The sequence below is a fragment of the Cricetulus griseus genome, chromosome 4 (assembly GCF_003668045.3).
Source record: "Cricetulus griseus strain 17A/GY chromosome 4, alternate assembly CriGri-PICRH-1.0, whole genome shotgun sequence".
Lineage (NCBI taxonomy): Eukaryota > Metazoa > Chordata > Mammalia > Rodentia > Cricetidae > Cricetulus > Cricetulus griseus.
Window position 1 is genome coordinate 70,120,067 of NC_048597.1, and position 16,766 is coordinate 70,136,832.

Genomic DNA, 16,766 nt, shown 5'->3' on the forward strand with positions numbered 1-16,766 from the left:
TCTGACTCTGAACACATGGGGAGGGACCTAGGCCCAGCACAGGAAGATTTGGTGGACTTGGTGGAGTCCCAGTTGGGGGCCCTACCCTGCCTGGGGAGTGGTGGGTTTATGGGGTGGGGCGTAGGTTGGAGTTGGGGGAGAAGGAATGGGGGTGAGGGGAGGGAGAGGGAGAGGGGAATTACATGTGAAACAAGCCTGTTCCCTAACTTGAATTAATAATAATAATAATAATAATAATAATAATAATAATAATAATAATAATAAAAAGAGAAAAAAAAAGATTTCATCTCACCCCAGTCAGGAGGTCAATCACCAGGAAAAGAAATAGCAGCAAATGCTGGTGTGGAGGTGGGGAAAGAGAAACTTCCACACACTCTTAGTGGGAGTGCAAGAGCACATCAAGCCTTTAGAGATCAGGTATGAAAATTCACAAGAAAATAAAAATGCCCATGTATCCTGGCTTTAACATCAATGCATATACACAAAAACTTTTATATCCTACAACAGAGATACTTGCATATCTATGTTCATTGCCACCTAATGCTTTAACTAAGACATGAAATTAATTTAGCTTTCAGTTAACTGACCATGTAGGGGGCAAGGGAGGAGGGGAGAGAGAGGGAACTGGGATTGACATGTAAAAGAAGCTTGTTCCCAATTTAAATAAAAGTAAAATAAAAAATGCCATGCATGTACATAATTGAATATTACTCAGTTATAAAAGGAAAATTAAATGATGACCTCTTCAACCAAATGAGTGGAATGACCAAAAAATAAAAATTAAAAAAGTATGCTATGTGGGATCATTCAGGACAGAATAGACAAATGCCATGTATTTTTTTTCATAGGTGGGTGCTAGTTTCAAATATTACGATGTGTATGTTTATCATGGAATATATGTGAATGGTGGCTTTAATGACACAACCACCACATCAATTAATAAAGTTATGGCCCATGCTAGTAATGATGTGAAGTACGTTGAAACAAACATTTATCCATCACTGATGTGAACACAAACTCACACCAATATTTTATTCCTCATAGTGTTACTATGGAAAGCAATGTGGCAGTTCCACTAGATGCTGGGAATAGATCTACCTCAAAACCCAGCTATAGTTGCCCTTAGGCATGTAACCAAAGGATGCCTAATACTACTACAGAGATACTTTATTGTTCTCAAATTAATCTAAATGCTAATGACTGTCCCCCAAAGGCACTTCAAGTTATTAAACTAAACAAAAAATGTGAATATAATTAATAAATTTTCTTTGAAAGCTACTGTACTACTTTAGAAATAATTTTTGTGACAGAAATTTACAGCTATCAATTCAATTTTTCAATGAAGCATTCCTGCTACCCAGAGTTACACAGAAATTATTAAGTATAAATCCACCTTTAAAGTAACATTGAGGTTTTTTTTAAAATGACTACAAAATTATCCATTGTGGAGATTACATAAGTAAATTTCTATTTTTGTAAAAACACTCCTCCAAGTTGGTATTATTGCTTTGCAAAAACAGGAGAAAAATCAGTAGAATACAAAATAAGATGAGTTTATGCCAACTGCAACTTTTCACATGTCTCCCAGTACTTCTGTATATGTTAGGATGAAACTGCAATGGAGACAATGATCTTCCTAACTTACAAAAGTTAGGATACAAATTCCCATACAGTTTGACTCAGACAATGGAATGCAGAACTCCCGACTGAAAATATTTACTGAATTTATAGTTGTCTACACTTTTCTTCCCACAAACATGTCATTATCTAGCACTGGTGTTCAATTTCAACAAGCACAGAAAGGACATAGTGACTACATAACACGTTTATTTCTAGGATTCTCTCCCTTCAGAAAGTCTCTGCAAAAGCCTCCTGTTATGAAACAGCAAATACAATTTGAAATTTACATAATGGAAATTACCACACCATGAACACATGGCTCAGAAAAAATTCAACAGTCTTTAGTAAATATTTGATTATGCACTGAGGCTCCTGAGGTCCACCAGTTCCTTTGTGTAGAAAAGATACCACTATCCACCAAAAGAATGCTCTATGAGCTGGGCATTGGTGTCATACATCTTTAATCCCAGCACTCAGGAGGCAGAGGCAGGTGGATCTCTGTGAGTTCGAGGCCAGCCTGGTCTACAAGAGCTAGTTCCAGGACAGCCTCCAAAGCCATAGAGAAACCCTGTCTCAAAAAACCCAAAGCAAAAAAAAAAAAAAAAAAGAATGCTCTATGAACTTGTGCAATTTAGAACATTTAAGAAATCATATACTTATTTTGTTTCTTCTTTTGCAAATAAGAACAGCTTTCTGCTTATTTGAACACAAAGAAAACTTTTAAGCAGTCATTATTTATATCTCATTAATCTTTTAATCTTCTGCACAAATATATTAGGGAATTTCTATTCCTTTAGAAAAATGAAATAATTTATATAGAGTAGCTTGATTAAAGAGTTGCTTTGAAATCATAGCAAAACAATTCTCACTGAACTGAAAGGTAACTGTCATTAAAAAACTACATTTATGTATTTTTCATGATGAGGTCTGCTGGATTGTTTAAGGTCTTGGGAAAGAAAGTCACAGGGCAGTTTTGATGCACAAACCTCAATATATAATCTTCACAGAGTTGTTCAGAGAAGAAAAAAAACTTGAGTGAGGAAAAAGTGAAACATTAAAAGAAAGCTAAACTAACTCAGGCATGTAGGAGACAGTTGCTGGATGAGCATCCTGAAAGTAGAGAATGAATCTGAAATATAAACTTTACCTGTTAAGCAATTTTTCCTAAGACTGGCATGAAGATAATAACCACATAAAAATAAATAGAGATTGTGCTATCAGTATGGCTAATTGCTATAAAGTATCCAGCACTACACTTAGAGACTTTGAGATGATTCATCATTAAGTGAACAGTGATCAACCTGATCTCAGAGTTCTAAAAGACGACATCCAGTCCTTCTAGATCAGTGGTATCTTCATCTCACTTCCAATATTGAGGGAATGATTAAAGTACATTGCAAAGATTTTTTCTGTTAACTTATCTATTCCTAAATCATTAGATGGATATTTTTAAATACATATCACATTTGGGAATTACTTGGGAAATATTTCTTCATCCACAGTTGAGAAACTAGTCAATCCTGCCCTTTCAAACTCTCTTACATCATTGTTTTAAAGAGTTACTTGCCTTGGATCTTCTTACCCCAAAATCTTGACTGATAAACTTACACTGAAAATTATTGTAAATTCTGTCTGGCAGGGAGAGACAGTGTTGTTTTGAAAAACAAAAGCAACATTTTTTATTGGTCAGGAGGACTGCCACATGGTGAAAAGGCACTTTCCTGATCATTTCAAACTCTCCTCTGCCCCATTTTGATCAGTAAGGTAGCCTCTCCTCTACCGCTTAGATTCTTTGTTGTGGTCATCCTTTTGGATTCCTGGGAATTTTCCTAGTGCCAGGTTTCTCATTAACCACACAATGGCTCCCTCTATCAAGGTATTTCTTTCCTTGCTCTCTTTCTCTGTTCTTCCCCCAACTCTGCCTTGCCAATCGCTCATGTTCTCCTAACTCCATCCCTTTGTCCCTCCCCACTCTCCTACCTCTTTCCCACCTCCCCTATGCTCCCAATTTACTAAGGAGATCTTGTCTATTTCCCATTCTTGGGAGGTTGCAGGTATGTCTCTTTTAGGGTCCTTGTTTCATGGCTCTCTGGGGTTGTAGATAGTAGTATGGTTATCCTTTGGTTTATGTCAGTATGGTAAGTACATACCATTTTTGTCTTTCTCTGTCTAGCCAGCATGGTATGGCAACCCAATGGATACATTATTGACACACATATATCAGTGTTAACCAGCAGCCCCATAACTGGAATTATGGTCCACACAATAAGAAGGATATATTACCATACCATATTTATCTACCTAAGTACTTATTGCTATTGAAATCATGGTTAATAGAGGAGAGTCTACAACTACTAATTTATTAAAACAAGTTATCCATAGCACCAATCTATAAATAAGTCTTTATACTCACAAATAAGTGTAGTCTTCACCACTCATCAATGAAACTTTTCTATGCAAGAGAAGAATATCACTACACAAAACATCAATCAATCAATCACAGTCATGGAGCCCAGTCCCAATGAATACATCTACGAAACACTATTGCATTTCACAGAACATTATCTATAAGGAGGTGGAAAGATTCTAAGGGAGTTTGCTGTGAGATTGTGTCTCCTACAAATATCAGAAGCAATTCCCATAAAGACTCACTAAAAGGTCTGGATTTGGCAATGTTCAAGATCTCAAACCCCAATGAAGAACTAAATCAACCAAAGAATGGAGGGAGTAGGAGAGATAGTCCTTTCCATGGAAGAACGTGCTAATTTGTTGTCTAATATCAAATGTTCAAGCCTGAAAACATGTAAGCAAGAAATATTATATAGACTGATCAGGTTGTATATAATGTACATAGGCAAATATATGTAGATGCAAGTATTAATGTAACAATAAGAAAATAGGACATGGCTTGAAAGAGAGCAAGGCTGGGTATGTGGGAGGGTTTAGAAGAGGAAAGGAAAAGCAAAATGATGAAATTAAAATATCAAGAAATATTTTTAACACAGGGTTATCGCAAAGAGATAGCTAGATATAGGGAGCCATTATGGATTCAAGAAGAAACCTGACAATAGGGAAATTCCCAGGAATCCACATGGATAACTCCAAATAAGTATCTAAGCTATAGTAGAGAAGCTATCTTAAATGTCCTTCCCCTATAATGAGATTGATGACTACTTTAAATGCCATCATAGAGCCTTCAACCAGTAGCTGATGGAAACAGAAGCAGAGATTCAAACGTAAGCAATGAGCCAAATTCCTGGAGTCCAGTTGTAGATAGGGAGAAGTGATGGACAAAACAGTCAAGACATTGTAGGCAAAACCCACAGAATAAGCCTACCTGAGCAAGTGGGAGCTCACTGACTCCAGACTGACAGTTGGGAAACTTGAATAAGACCAAACTAGGCCCCCTGTATGTGGGTGTCTGTTGGGTGCTTTGGCAGGTTATGGGGCAGTTGGCAGTGGAACCAGAATTTATCCCTAGTGCATGAACTCATTTGTTGGAGCCCATTCCCTATGGATGGATACTTTCTCCTCCTGGATGCAAGAATGGGGACTCGGCTCTGCCACAAATGATGTGAGAGACTTTGATGATCCCTCATGGGAGGCCTCACCATCTCTGAGGAGTGGATGTAGGGTGGGATGGGTATATGTTGAAGGAAGTGAGAAGACAGGAGGAAGAGGGAACTGGGATTGGTATGTAAAGTAAGATTGTTTTCAATTTACATAAAAAATTTTAAATTAAAAAACACAAGGTTAAAGAAAAGAGATCTGAACTCTGCTAACTAGAAAACTAAATAGTAATTTATAAAATTCTAGATAGAACTGGATCAAAGTAATTAAATCAAGAAGGGATCCAATTTTAAATAAGCCTTTTGAATTTAGGAGGAGATTGAAACAGCATCAAAAATTCTTAAAACTCTAAATTCCTTGGATGCAGATGAATCCACACCAGAAATCCAAAGAAGTTTAGAAGGACTACTTCTAATATTTCTTAATTTCTCAGAATAAATAGAAATGGAATGAACTTTCTCAAACTCCCTCTACGAAGCCAGATTTACTCTATTGTGGAAGCCATGAGGAGACTCAAAAAGTACACAAAACCTTAGTAGTTTGGTAGGAGTAGCAGTTTTTCCTCTATGGTCTACAATGTGTCCAGCCATGGGTTCTTAGATAGGTTTATGGAGCAATGCATGAGTTCCCTAAAGTTAAGTTTATTTTAGGTCTAATTAGGTAGATGTTGGCTGTCCCCAATGTGCATGTGTCTCTATGGCACTGTTAGGGATGGCTTGCTATGCCTTTTGTGTAGTTTTCAAACATTTCACCTGGGTAGAGCAATTGATACCATGTTCCCATTGCATAGCACCTTCAAAATTTATGAGGGCTATCCCTCATGGAGGAATCTTACAGATCAATGACACTTCGACGACTATCGGGTGGGTTGTCTTCATCAATGGATTTCACCCTGATGTTGTAGCAGGTAACAATGAGCAATGGCATTGGCTTCTATTGCTTTCAGGGTCTCCTGAAATATGGTAACAACTTAAGCTATGTTTTACATAGCTGCCACTGGGTGGGTTTAGCTAATCTATGGGTCCATAGAGTGCATTATCCCACTATGTGAGGTAACTTTATTAAACACAATGAGTGTTTCAATGTATTTTAAAGCAAACATAAAAGATAATAGGCTTTGAAATTGTTTCCCCAACATCCTTAGTATTTCTTATGCCCCTTTGTCTCTCCCTATGCATCACTCTTCCTCTTCCTTACCTGTCACTATGCACTCCTGATTCCCCTTCCCTCTACTTCTGTAGTACTCACTTACACTTCCATATCCAAGCCCCCCTACTTTTATTTTTCCATTAAATAGTACCCATGTCCTGCTAATTCTATCTCTGAAGCTATATCTCCTCCTCCCATGAGACTCCAGGTTTCTATGGTTACTTAAGTTTATAAATACAAACCAAGAAGACTTGTTTCTAGAATATAAAAATAAAAGGAAACATGACATTTTTCTTGCTGGACCTGGGTGACCTCACTAAGTATAATCTTTTCCAGTTCCACCAGTTTGTTTGCAGTTTGCAATTTTGTTTACAGCTGAAAAGAATTGGACAATTATATGACATTTTCATCATCCATTAAGCAGTTGAAGGATAACTAGTTTGCTTCAGTTTCTTAGATATTGTGAAGAGAATGGTAATCAACATGGTTGAACATGAACATCTTTAGTGGGATATCAATTCTTTTCAACATATACAAAGGAGTGCTATAGCTCAATCATATAATATCTTATTTAAGATTTTTGAGAATTTTCCACACTGATATACAGAGAGGCTACAACACTTTGCAAGCCCAACAATAGTGGATAAAGATTTCTCTTCTGCTTCAAGTTCACCAGCATTTGTTGTCATCTAGAGTATAGGTTTGATATTTTTCTTTTGTAGTTTACACTGTTTGTCTCTATTATTGACAAAAACATGGAATAAGTTTTCTTTCTATATTAATTTCTTCATTATCTTTTATTTCTATGGTGAAGAATATTATAATGTAACAAAAAACGGAACTGATATATTTATTACAAGCTACAATTTATGCCTACTTCCCCATCTGCCTGTGTCACTGTGATAAGCACTGCTTTCTGAGATGAAACAGTAATACACAGCCTCATCCTCCACCTGTAGCTCAGATATCTGCAAATTTGCAGTATTTTTGGAGGTATCTTTGGAACCAGAGACTCTGTTGGGGACTCCAGGCCCCAGCTTCTTGTCTGAGTCTGAGTAGTAGTACAGGAACAACCGAGGAGCGCTCCCCTCCATCTGCTGGTACCAGTAAATATTTTTACCACCAACACTGATGCCACTCCTCAGGGTGCAAGTGAGTCTGGCTGTTGATCCAAGAGACTCAGAGATGGAGGGTGGTTGTGTCAATATAGACTGAGAAAAGGAACCTGGAAAAGAAGATGCCACAGTGAGAAGCATAGCTTAGGTGCACATTCTTGGGTGTTTTAACCAGAGGGACTGACTCATTGTAGGAGACCTCTGTAAACTCTTCAGCCTGTCCCTACCTGTCAAGTAAGAGAGAATCAGGAAGATGCCAGGAGTCCAACCCATTGTAGGCACAGCACAGCTTCTTTTTAGACCAGAATCTTCTGTTTGGGCTGTTTCATTATTCATTGCCAGGGACCTCACAAATAAAGAGGAGATAAACATGCAAATGAGATCTCACTAACTCCTCACATTGGGTGATTCATATTTTGAGTTCCTACACCAGCAAGCCAGTTGATGTCAATTATTTGTTTACTGGAATATAAAGCAGGTGGAACTCTTCCAGAGCCACAATAACACAGTTTCGGATTCCTCACAAAAAAACAGAGGACTCACTTATCAGGACCCATGTCTGTTAGGTTACCACTTGTGAGCACCTGTCCTGTAGAAACTCCAGAGAGAGACTCAGCAAACTCCTTTAAGTCCCAGAGCAACCATCATCTTTCACAGTTGTCCAATATGTCTGATCTGCTGTATTTTCTTCACCTTATATTTCAGACACATGAAAGGAAAACTACAGGGAAGGTGGTGATGTGTACTAAGGGAGTGATCACTGATAATATTTCTCTGATGAAGGTGAACAGGCAGGGAAAGCATGCATGCAGTCAACCTAGAAAAGCTTGTGAACCATGCTGAAGTGGAGAAGTAATTGGGTGGATAATTACATTTTTCTTGTCATTATTTAAACACAGAAGTGAAGTTGCTCATATCTGGCTGGGCAAACACTTCTAAAATTTAAAGATAATTGGGCTTTTTGAAAGGGACATTTGTGGATTGAGAAATCAGCTGCTTGGTGGTGATGGAAAAGACAGAAAGACGAGGTTTGTTTAACATTTGAGAATTTAATGTTTCTTACAGACTCAATCTTAGGTGATTTTGAGGGGTTGTCAAGTATTTATGAGGGATGGATATCTGACTTTTTGCATCATTGTGATTTAGGGAAAAGGGAACTGATTTTCATGTGCAAGGTGTAGGTAAATCAACAAAGTAAGCAGAAAGAGGGCAGGATGGTGGGAAATGTTACTGTAAATAATAAATACTAACAGATGATAGGTGTGGAGCTGTAGTAAAGTGTTATAGTGATCTGAGCTTAAGAGGCAGATATAGCCAGGGTGACAACATAGCTCATAGGCCTGTCACTACTTCTGCAGGAAGAAAGAAGTCATTCAAAAGAAAATAAGTGAACATAGACCACTGATCTCCACAGGGAGTCTAGGTTGCCCCAGGTCTCCATTCCCGCCTCTGCAGATAAGTTCCTGTTCCTTCAGGTATGTTTCCACTGAGACTGCCAAGGCTCTTTGTGAAGTCTGCTGCAGGAGCTCTGCTCACATAACAGACTAAGGGAGAGATAGTTAGGATTTCAATAGTGAGAGAGTCCTGGGAAGAAACACTAGCTAAGACCAAGCCCCTTTGTCCCTGAACTCTGCCAGGACAGAAGACACCACTGCTGAGTCTCCGTGGTGAGCACAGGGTGAGCTCAATGGCCAGGTTCTTTGTGTGAGAGGAAGTGATGTCACACAACAGTCCCACAGCGCCCCCTGTTAGTTACCATATTCCAGAAACCTCTGAATCCAATTAGAGTCTACTACTCACCAGATCACTGTCTGAACACACATATCCAGACTCTGATGTCTCAATATGAAATGCATCCTTTTTATATTTTATCTTCTGTAAAGGTTGTCACATCCTGAAAAAAAAAATCGTTGAGACCATTATGAAAATATCCAGGAATAATAAAGTGTTAACTCATCTACAGAAGAATGACAGCTATCATATTACTGCATTGCTATGTGATTTAAAATGCAGATATATACTTTAGTTACACAAACAATTACTATTTATCTCTAAAGAAAAATGAAGTTTGCAACATGCAGGAAAATGCACTTACTTAGAATGTGCATGCTAGCAAAAGTCTCACAATGTCATGTTTTGCTCATATGTAGATTCTAGCCAATAACATATGTATTTACATAAAGAAACATACATATGGTTGTAGTATAACATGAAGGAAAGAAAAATAAGAAAGGATAATTGAAGGAGATGTGGGAGTACTTAATTTATGTAGTGGTCTTGAATATTGAAAATGGATATAAGGTTAGTGTTTTCTAGCTCTAATTCTGCTGGGGAAATTTTGTTTTTTGTAGTGGATAACTATAAAAATTATTTGATAAAAAGAATGTAAAATATAATGTGAAACTTCACAGCCCATGTTCAAAATACCTATTGTAATTATATAGAGGTTTGTTGAGTTTGTGGTTATCAAATAAAGGGTGTGAGAGGCTTTTCACCCACAAGTGATTCATTTGTGTGAGCAGGTATGGAGAGGTGGAATCTACCAAGCCTTGCTTTTTGTTATTTAGGTTATTGCCACCCAAAGAGGTGCTTTTGTGTCATCTAGCTTCTTCTATATATAGTCTTATACATATAGATTCCCTAACAACCAGTGAGTTTGGTTTGTGGACCACACTCCCTCTGGCCTTCCTATGTCTCAGAACTACAGAGAGCGAGTGCATCTTTCCTATGCAGGCAACAGCCGCTTTGATTTTTCTGGGCTTCTAGCAGGACTCTGCAGCTGTCCTGCTTATATTCCTCTATATACTAAAAGCAGGTTCCCTCCTCTATGGAGATCTTGGATGAGTAAGTGACCCCACCTATGAGAGGGGTCATAGAGCCCTTCACAGTGCTGACTCAAAATAATTTCCCCCTACAAGACAAAAGAATTCTGCAGACTGTCTCTTAGAATACATTTCCCACAGATTTTATGAGACTGCACAATGCAGACAAGGGCTTTCATTTCTGTAACTCCGTTTCTCTACAATGATTTTTACCGTTTGCCTGGAGGCACAGTGGATATTTCCTTAAGCTAACTGTCTTTAACCTTGGATCCTGCCTTCTGCAGCTGGACTCATTTCACAGTTATAGATAAGTCCTCCACCTACTCATTTTTTAGTTTTAAAGTCTTTCCTTCCCTCAACACTATTCCCTTCCTTTCTCTGCTCCTGTCTTCTCCTTTCTTCTCTATATTTCTGCTGTCTCTTCTACTGGAACTACAATACCTTCCACAGTGGCCCACCTCAGAAGAGGGTCCATTCTAAACCAAAAGGTTTACTCCCTGAGAATATCCAGGGATGTTCATGAGTGCATGAGTGCAGTGTCCTGAGCCCAAATCATGGTGACGATGCCCAGATTATGCTTTTCAGAGTGCAATGAAATGACTCCAGCTAGGCAAGCATCTCAAAAACAGTCCATTTTAGCATTTGTATCACTCTTTCATATGGCTTATCATGTTGCTCAAGTATGTTCATGAAGTAACACATGGAAATATTAATACAAGGCTGAATTACTCATGGTTGAGATAACCCAGATGTGTGTAAAGTAACAAAGAATCTATAGTATAGCTGTGTAATGATGTCCTGCACAGAAACTGGAACGGATCAAGAACATGTACACACAAGCATACAGCTGTGTCAGGTATCTGAAGTTGGTAACTTTGGAGTGTAAGTGCCTAATTCTGAAATGATGGGATGGAGTGTTAAGACACAAAGCATATGACTGGATCCAAGCTTTTTGATGAATATACAGGGTAATAGAGACAAGCTAAATATTCATTTTGTTAAATAATATATATATGAATATATATAAATGCACACATACTCAAAATGAGCATTTTATGTAAATTATATGTGTATACACTTGCCACGTTTTCTCTCTAACATGGGTATATATTGTATACCAATTGAACATCAATAAAATTGTTTTAAATCTATAACAGGCCGGGCGTTGGTAGCGCACGCCTTTAATCCCAGCACTCGGGAGGCAGAAGCAGGTGGATCTCTGTGAGTTCGAGGCCAGCCTGGTCTCCAGAGGGAGTGCCAGGATAGGCTCCAAAGCTACACAGAGAAACCCTGTCTCAGAAAACCAAAAAAAAACTATAACAATAATAAACTTCTGAAAAAGATAGACAGTAAGCCCATTTTAGAACTTCTTCCCCAAAGATTGTCAGTTGACATAAACTTACCAAAACAGAATAATAATGCAAATTGTTTGCCATTTTTGATCCATATGATACATCGAATTATTTCTCAGACAATGTTAATATTTAGAGGCAAGATCTGGGACTCAAGGCAGGAAAGCTCTGACTTGTAGACACAGTAAGAGATAAAAGATATTTCTATGAGAACCAGAGCTAACTTCCTCATGGAGCAAAGAATGGAACATAGGGAATATAAGATATAAGATATAAGATATAAGATATAAGATATAAGATATGGAATGGAAACTCACAGTAAATCAAGAAGGAAAATGACAACTGGGCATAACAACAAATAGAGGAATGGGTGTGGAGAAAACATGGGGATGACAGACATTCCTGTACTCAGTGATCTGAGAGTCAGATTTTTGATTTAGGTGTAGTCACAGATAGGCACTGATCCCATTCTATGTCCAGCATGACCAAGATGGAAAAAATAATACTTTTAGCCACATTTGATACAGGAATAATTCTGTCACCTAGTGCCCTAGCATATACATAAGTTTATTTGAAAGGAAGTAGATCTCCACAGTGGTGTGGTCCAAGGATGAATGACTGCATTCTAAGGTCTCTGGGGCTGGGGCTGGCTTTGCACAGGTCTTTTTGTTGTTGTTGTTGTTGTTGTTGTTGTTGTTGTTGTTTTACTTTTTTTTTGGTCTCTGTGGCTTTGGGGGTGTCCTGGAACTAGCTCTTGCAGACTAGGTTGGTCTCAAACTCACAGAGATCTGCCTGTCTCTGCCTGAAGAGTGCTGGGATTAAAGGTGTGCACACCAATGCCTGGAAACACTCTGCTTTGTGACTCATCATGTCTGGCTTCTACTGGTCACATTAACAGTGCTGATCTTAGTAGACCCAGAGGCAGCCCGGCCTCCATCCGCTGGTCCAGGTAGGCCAGGAACTGTTTCCAATTCTGGTTCGTCATCGCTGCTCAGAGTCATCTGATGCAAAGGACCAACGTGCCAGACCCAGTTCGCTGGCGGTTCTGAACACCACACAGCCAGAGGCAGCCTGGCCTCAATCCACCAGCCTGAGTAGGCCAGGGGCTATTTCTGGCTCCTGCTCATCGTCTCTGCTCTGAGTCATCTGACATAAGCAACCCGCATGCATCAGCGGGATCCGACACCCCGAGGCCCGGTGACAGCTCTGCCTCCAACTGCCAGCCCAGCAGGACTCGACACCCCCGAACACTGCCGAAACCCGGGTAACAGTGACACCTCTATCCACGAGAAGAGGATCAACATCAGAATATTGGATCTGTTTGCATCTACCAGAAGGGAACCACACCCACCAGGAGAACAAGAAACACTTGCTACACCCACCAGAAGAAAGGATGAGAGGAGGACAAGGTAAAAGCACATCCAACAACAGAAAACCCAATATGACACCACTGGAGACTAGGAACCATACACAAGTAAGACCTCAACATCATGATGCAGATGAACCAGAAGACAATGACCTTAAAAACATCTTCAGGAAAATGATAGAGGACCTCAAAGAGGGCATGAGAAAATCCCTTAAAGAAATTGTAGACAAAACAAATCAAAAAATACAAGAAACAGATCAAGACCTAAAAACTGAAATAGAGAAAATAAAGAAAGCACAATCTGAGGGAATGTTGGAAATAGAAAAGCTGGGTAAATGATCAGGAACTACAGATGTAAGCATAAACAACAGAATACAAGAGATGGAAGACAGAATCTCAGTATTTGAAGACACACTGGCAGAAATAGATTCATCAACTAAAGAAAATCTTAAGTCCAACAAATCCCTAACACAAAATATCCAGGAAATATGGGATACTGTGAAAAGACCAAACCTAAGAATAATAGGTATAGAAGAAGGTGAAGAAATCCAACTCAAAGGCGCAGAAAACATATTCAACAAAATCATAGAAGAAAATTTTCCCAACCTAAAGAAAGACATGCCAATGAAACTACAAAAAGCCTACAGAACAACAAATAGACTGAACAAAAAAAAAAGGTCACCTCGCCTCGCCACATAATAATCTACTATATACCCAGCAAAGCTTTCAATCATTATAGATGGAGAAAACAAAGTATTACATGACAAAACCAGATTCAAACAATACATATCCATCAATCCAGCCCTACAGAAAGTACTGGAAGGCAAACTGCAACCCAGGAAAGCTAACTACAACAAGAAAAACATAGGCAATAGATAATCCCAATTTACCAACCGTCAAAAGAAAAAAGGATAGAATCCTACACATAATCTTACCACCATCACCAAATCAAAAACAAACAAGAATGAACAATAATCAATGGTCATTAATATCCATCAACATTAATGGTCTCAACTCCCCTATAAAAAGACACAGATTAGCAGAATGGATAAGAAGACAGAATCCTTCCTTCTGCTGCATACAAGAAACTCACCTCAACCTCAAAGACAGACGATACCTAAGAATTAAAGGTTGGGGAAAGATCAAATGGACCCAAGAAACAAGCAGGGGTAGCAATCCTAATATCCAATACATTGGACTTTAAACAAAAATCAGTCAAAAGAGACCAAGAAGGTCATTTCCTATTCATCACAGGAGAAATCCATCAGGATGAAGTTTCAATTCTGAACATTTATGCCCCAAACACAAAGGCATCCACGTTTGTAAAAGAAACTTTACCAAAACTCAAATCACACATAAAACCACACACACTTAGAGTGGAAGATTTCAACACCCAACTCTCACCACTGGACAGGAACACCAGACAGAAACTTAACAAAGAAACAAAAGAACTGATAGAAGTTATGACGCAACTGGACTTAACAGATATCTATAGAACATTCCACCAAAATACAAAACAATTTACCTTCTCAGCGCCACATGGAACCTTCTCTAAAATCGACCACATACTTGGCAACATAGCAAACCTCAACAAGTACAAAAAAATTGAAATAACCCCCTGTGTCTTATCAGACCACCATGCTTTAAAGTTAGAATTCAACAACAACTCGAACTACAGAAAACCTACAGACTCATGGAAATTAAGTAACACCCAATTGCACAATTCATGGGCCCAGGAAGAAATAAAAAAAGAAGTTAAAGATTTCCTAGAATTCAATGAGAATGCGGACACAGTATATCCAAACCTATGGGATACTCTGAAAGCAGTGCTAAGAGGAAAGTTCATAGCGCTAAATGCCCACATGAAGAAACAGGAAAATAATCACACTAGAGAATTAACAGCACAACTGAAAGCTTTAGAAAACAAAGAAGCCAATACACCAGACGCCAGGAAATAATCAAATTGAGGGCTGAAATCAATAAAATGGAAACTAGGAGAACAATACAAAGAATCAATATAACAAAAAGTTGGTTCTTCGAGAAAATCAATAAGATAGACAAACCTTTATCCAAACTTACCAAACAACAAAGAGTGAACATGCAAATTAATAAAATCAGGAATGAAAAGGGGGTCATAACAACAGACACAGAGGAAATCCAGAGAATCATCAGATCATACTTTGAAAACATATATTCCTCAAAATTTGAAAATCTAAAGGAAATGGACAATTTTCTGGACAGATTTCACTTTCCATAATTAAATCAAGAACAGATAAGCAACTTAAATAGACCTATAACCTCTAATGAAATTGAAGCAGTTATTAGAAGTCTCCCAACCAAAAAAAAGCCCAGGGCCAGATGGCTTCAGTGCAGAATTCTACCAGAAATTCAAAGTACAGCTAATACCAATTCTCCTCAAAGTATTCCACACAATAGAAGCAGAAGGGTCATTACCAAACTCTTTTTATGAGGCCACAATAACCTTGATATCCAAGCCACACAAAGACACAACTAAGAAAGAGAACTACAGACCAATATCCCTCATGAACATTGATGCAAAAATTCTCAATAAAATATTGGCAAATTGAATCCCAGAACAAATCAGAGAAATCATCCATCCCAATCAAGTAGGCTTCATCCCAGGGATGCAAGGATGGTTCAACATACGAAAATCCATCAATGTAATCCACCATATAAACAGTGTGAGGAAAAAAATCACATGATCATCTCACTAGATGCCGAAAAAGCCTTTGACAAAATCCAACATCCCTTCTTGATGAAGGTGCTGGAGAAATCAGGGATAACAGGAACATACCTCAACATAATAAAAGCAATATACAGCAAGCCAACAGCCAACATCAAATTAAATGGAGAGAAACTCAATGCAATTCCTCTAAAATCAGGAACAAGATAAGGTTGTCCACTCTCTCCATACCTCTTCAATATTTCCTTGAAGTTCTAGCTAGAGCAATAAGACAACAAAAGAGGATCAAGGGAATACAAATCGGAAAGGAGCAGGAGGAAGGGCACAGTCCACAGCATGGGGGACACAGCTCCTGACCCTTACCATGGGGTGTCCCTGCCTCGGGTCTTATTGTATCCACTCCTCATGCCAGACACAGAGCCTTTCCTATCACTGTCTTTCTATCCATGATGGGCTCTGCTACTCCCTCAGCCTTAGTGTTGATGGTCAGCTTAGAATGGAGGTTTGTTTATGCCCTGAGGAGCCATCTGGAAGAAGTGCCTGCCGTGTAAGGGGGAGGTCTGCTTAAGGGAGTCTTCCAGGCTGCAGAAAATGCAGAGGCTGATTCCTAATCAGTGAGCAAATGGCATCTCCTCTGTGTGTTGCACCCAGCCCATTATGAACCATGAGGAAATAGTGAGACAACACTTATAGGTTCCAAAGGTTTAAATTAATTTAACTTAGTAATTAGCCACATAATCAGGTCACTGATGAATCATCATGGGTCTGACCTAGGCCCTGTGCATCTGTGTGACAGCTGTGTAGCTTGGTCTTTAGTGGGGCCCCTAGCAGTGGAAACAAGACCTGTTCCTGATGCATGACTTGGCTCTTTGGAACGTACTCCCGATGGTGGGATGCCTTGTTCAGCCTTGATGCAGCAGGGAGGAGCTTGGTCCTGCCTCAGCTTGATTTGTTGAATTCAATGGGAGGGTTAACTTCATCTGAGTAGAAAAGGAGTAGATGAGAGGGGTATATGTGAGTAAGAAGGAGGGAGCAGGAGGAGAGGAAAGAATGGAAAAAGTGGTTGAT

General features: G+C 38.9%; 1 protein-coding gene across 1 annotated transcript in view; it reads right to left on the reverse strand.

Moving 5' to 3' along the window:
• Window positions 1-7,727, reverse strand: part of LOC113835365 (probable non-functional immunoglobulin lambda variable 11-55) — a 59,311-nt gene extending 51,584 nt beyond the window's left edge. The window contains exons 1-2 of the mRNA XM_035444141.1: window positions 7,682-7,727; window positions 7,217-7,564 (exon numbers count right to left, since the gene is read on the reverse strand). Of these exons, the coding sequence (XP_035300032.1) occupies window positions 7,217-7,564; window positions 7,682-7,727 (394 nt within the window). The remainder of the gene's footprint in view (window positions 1-7,216; window positions 7,565-7,681) is intronic.
• Between the last annotated feature and the right edge of the window lie 9,039 nt (window positions 7,728-16,766).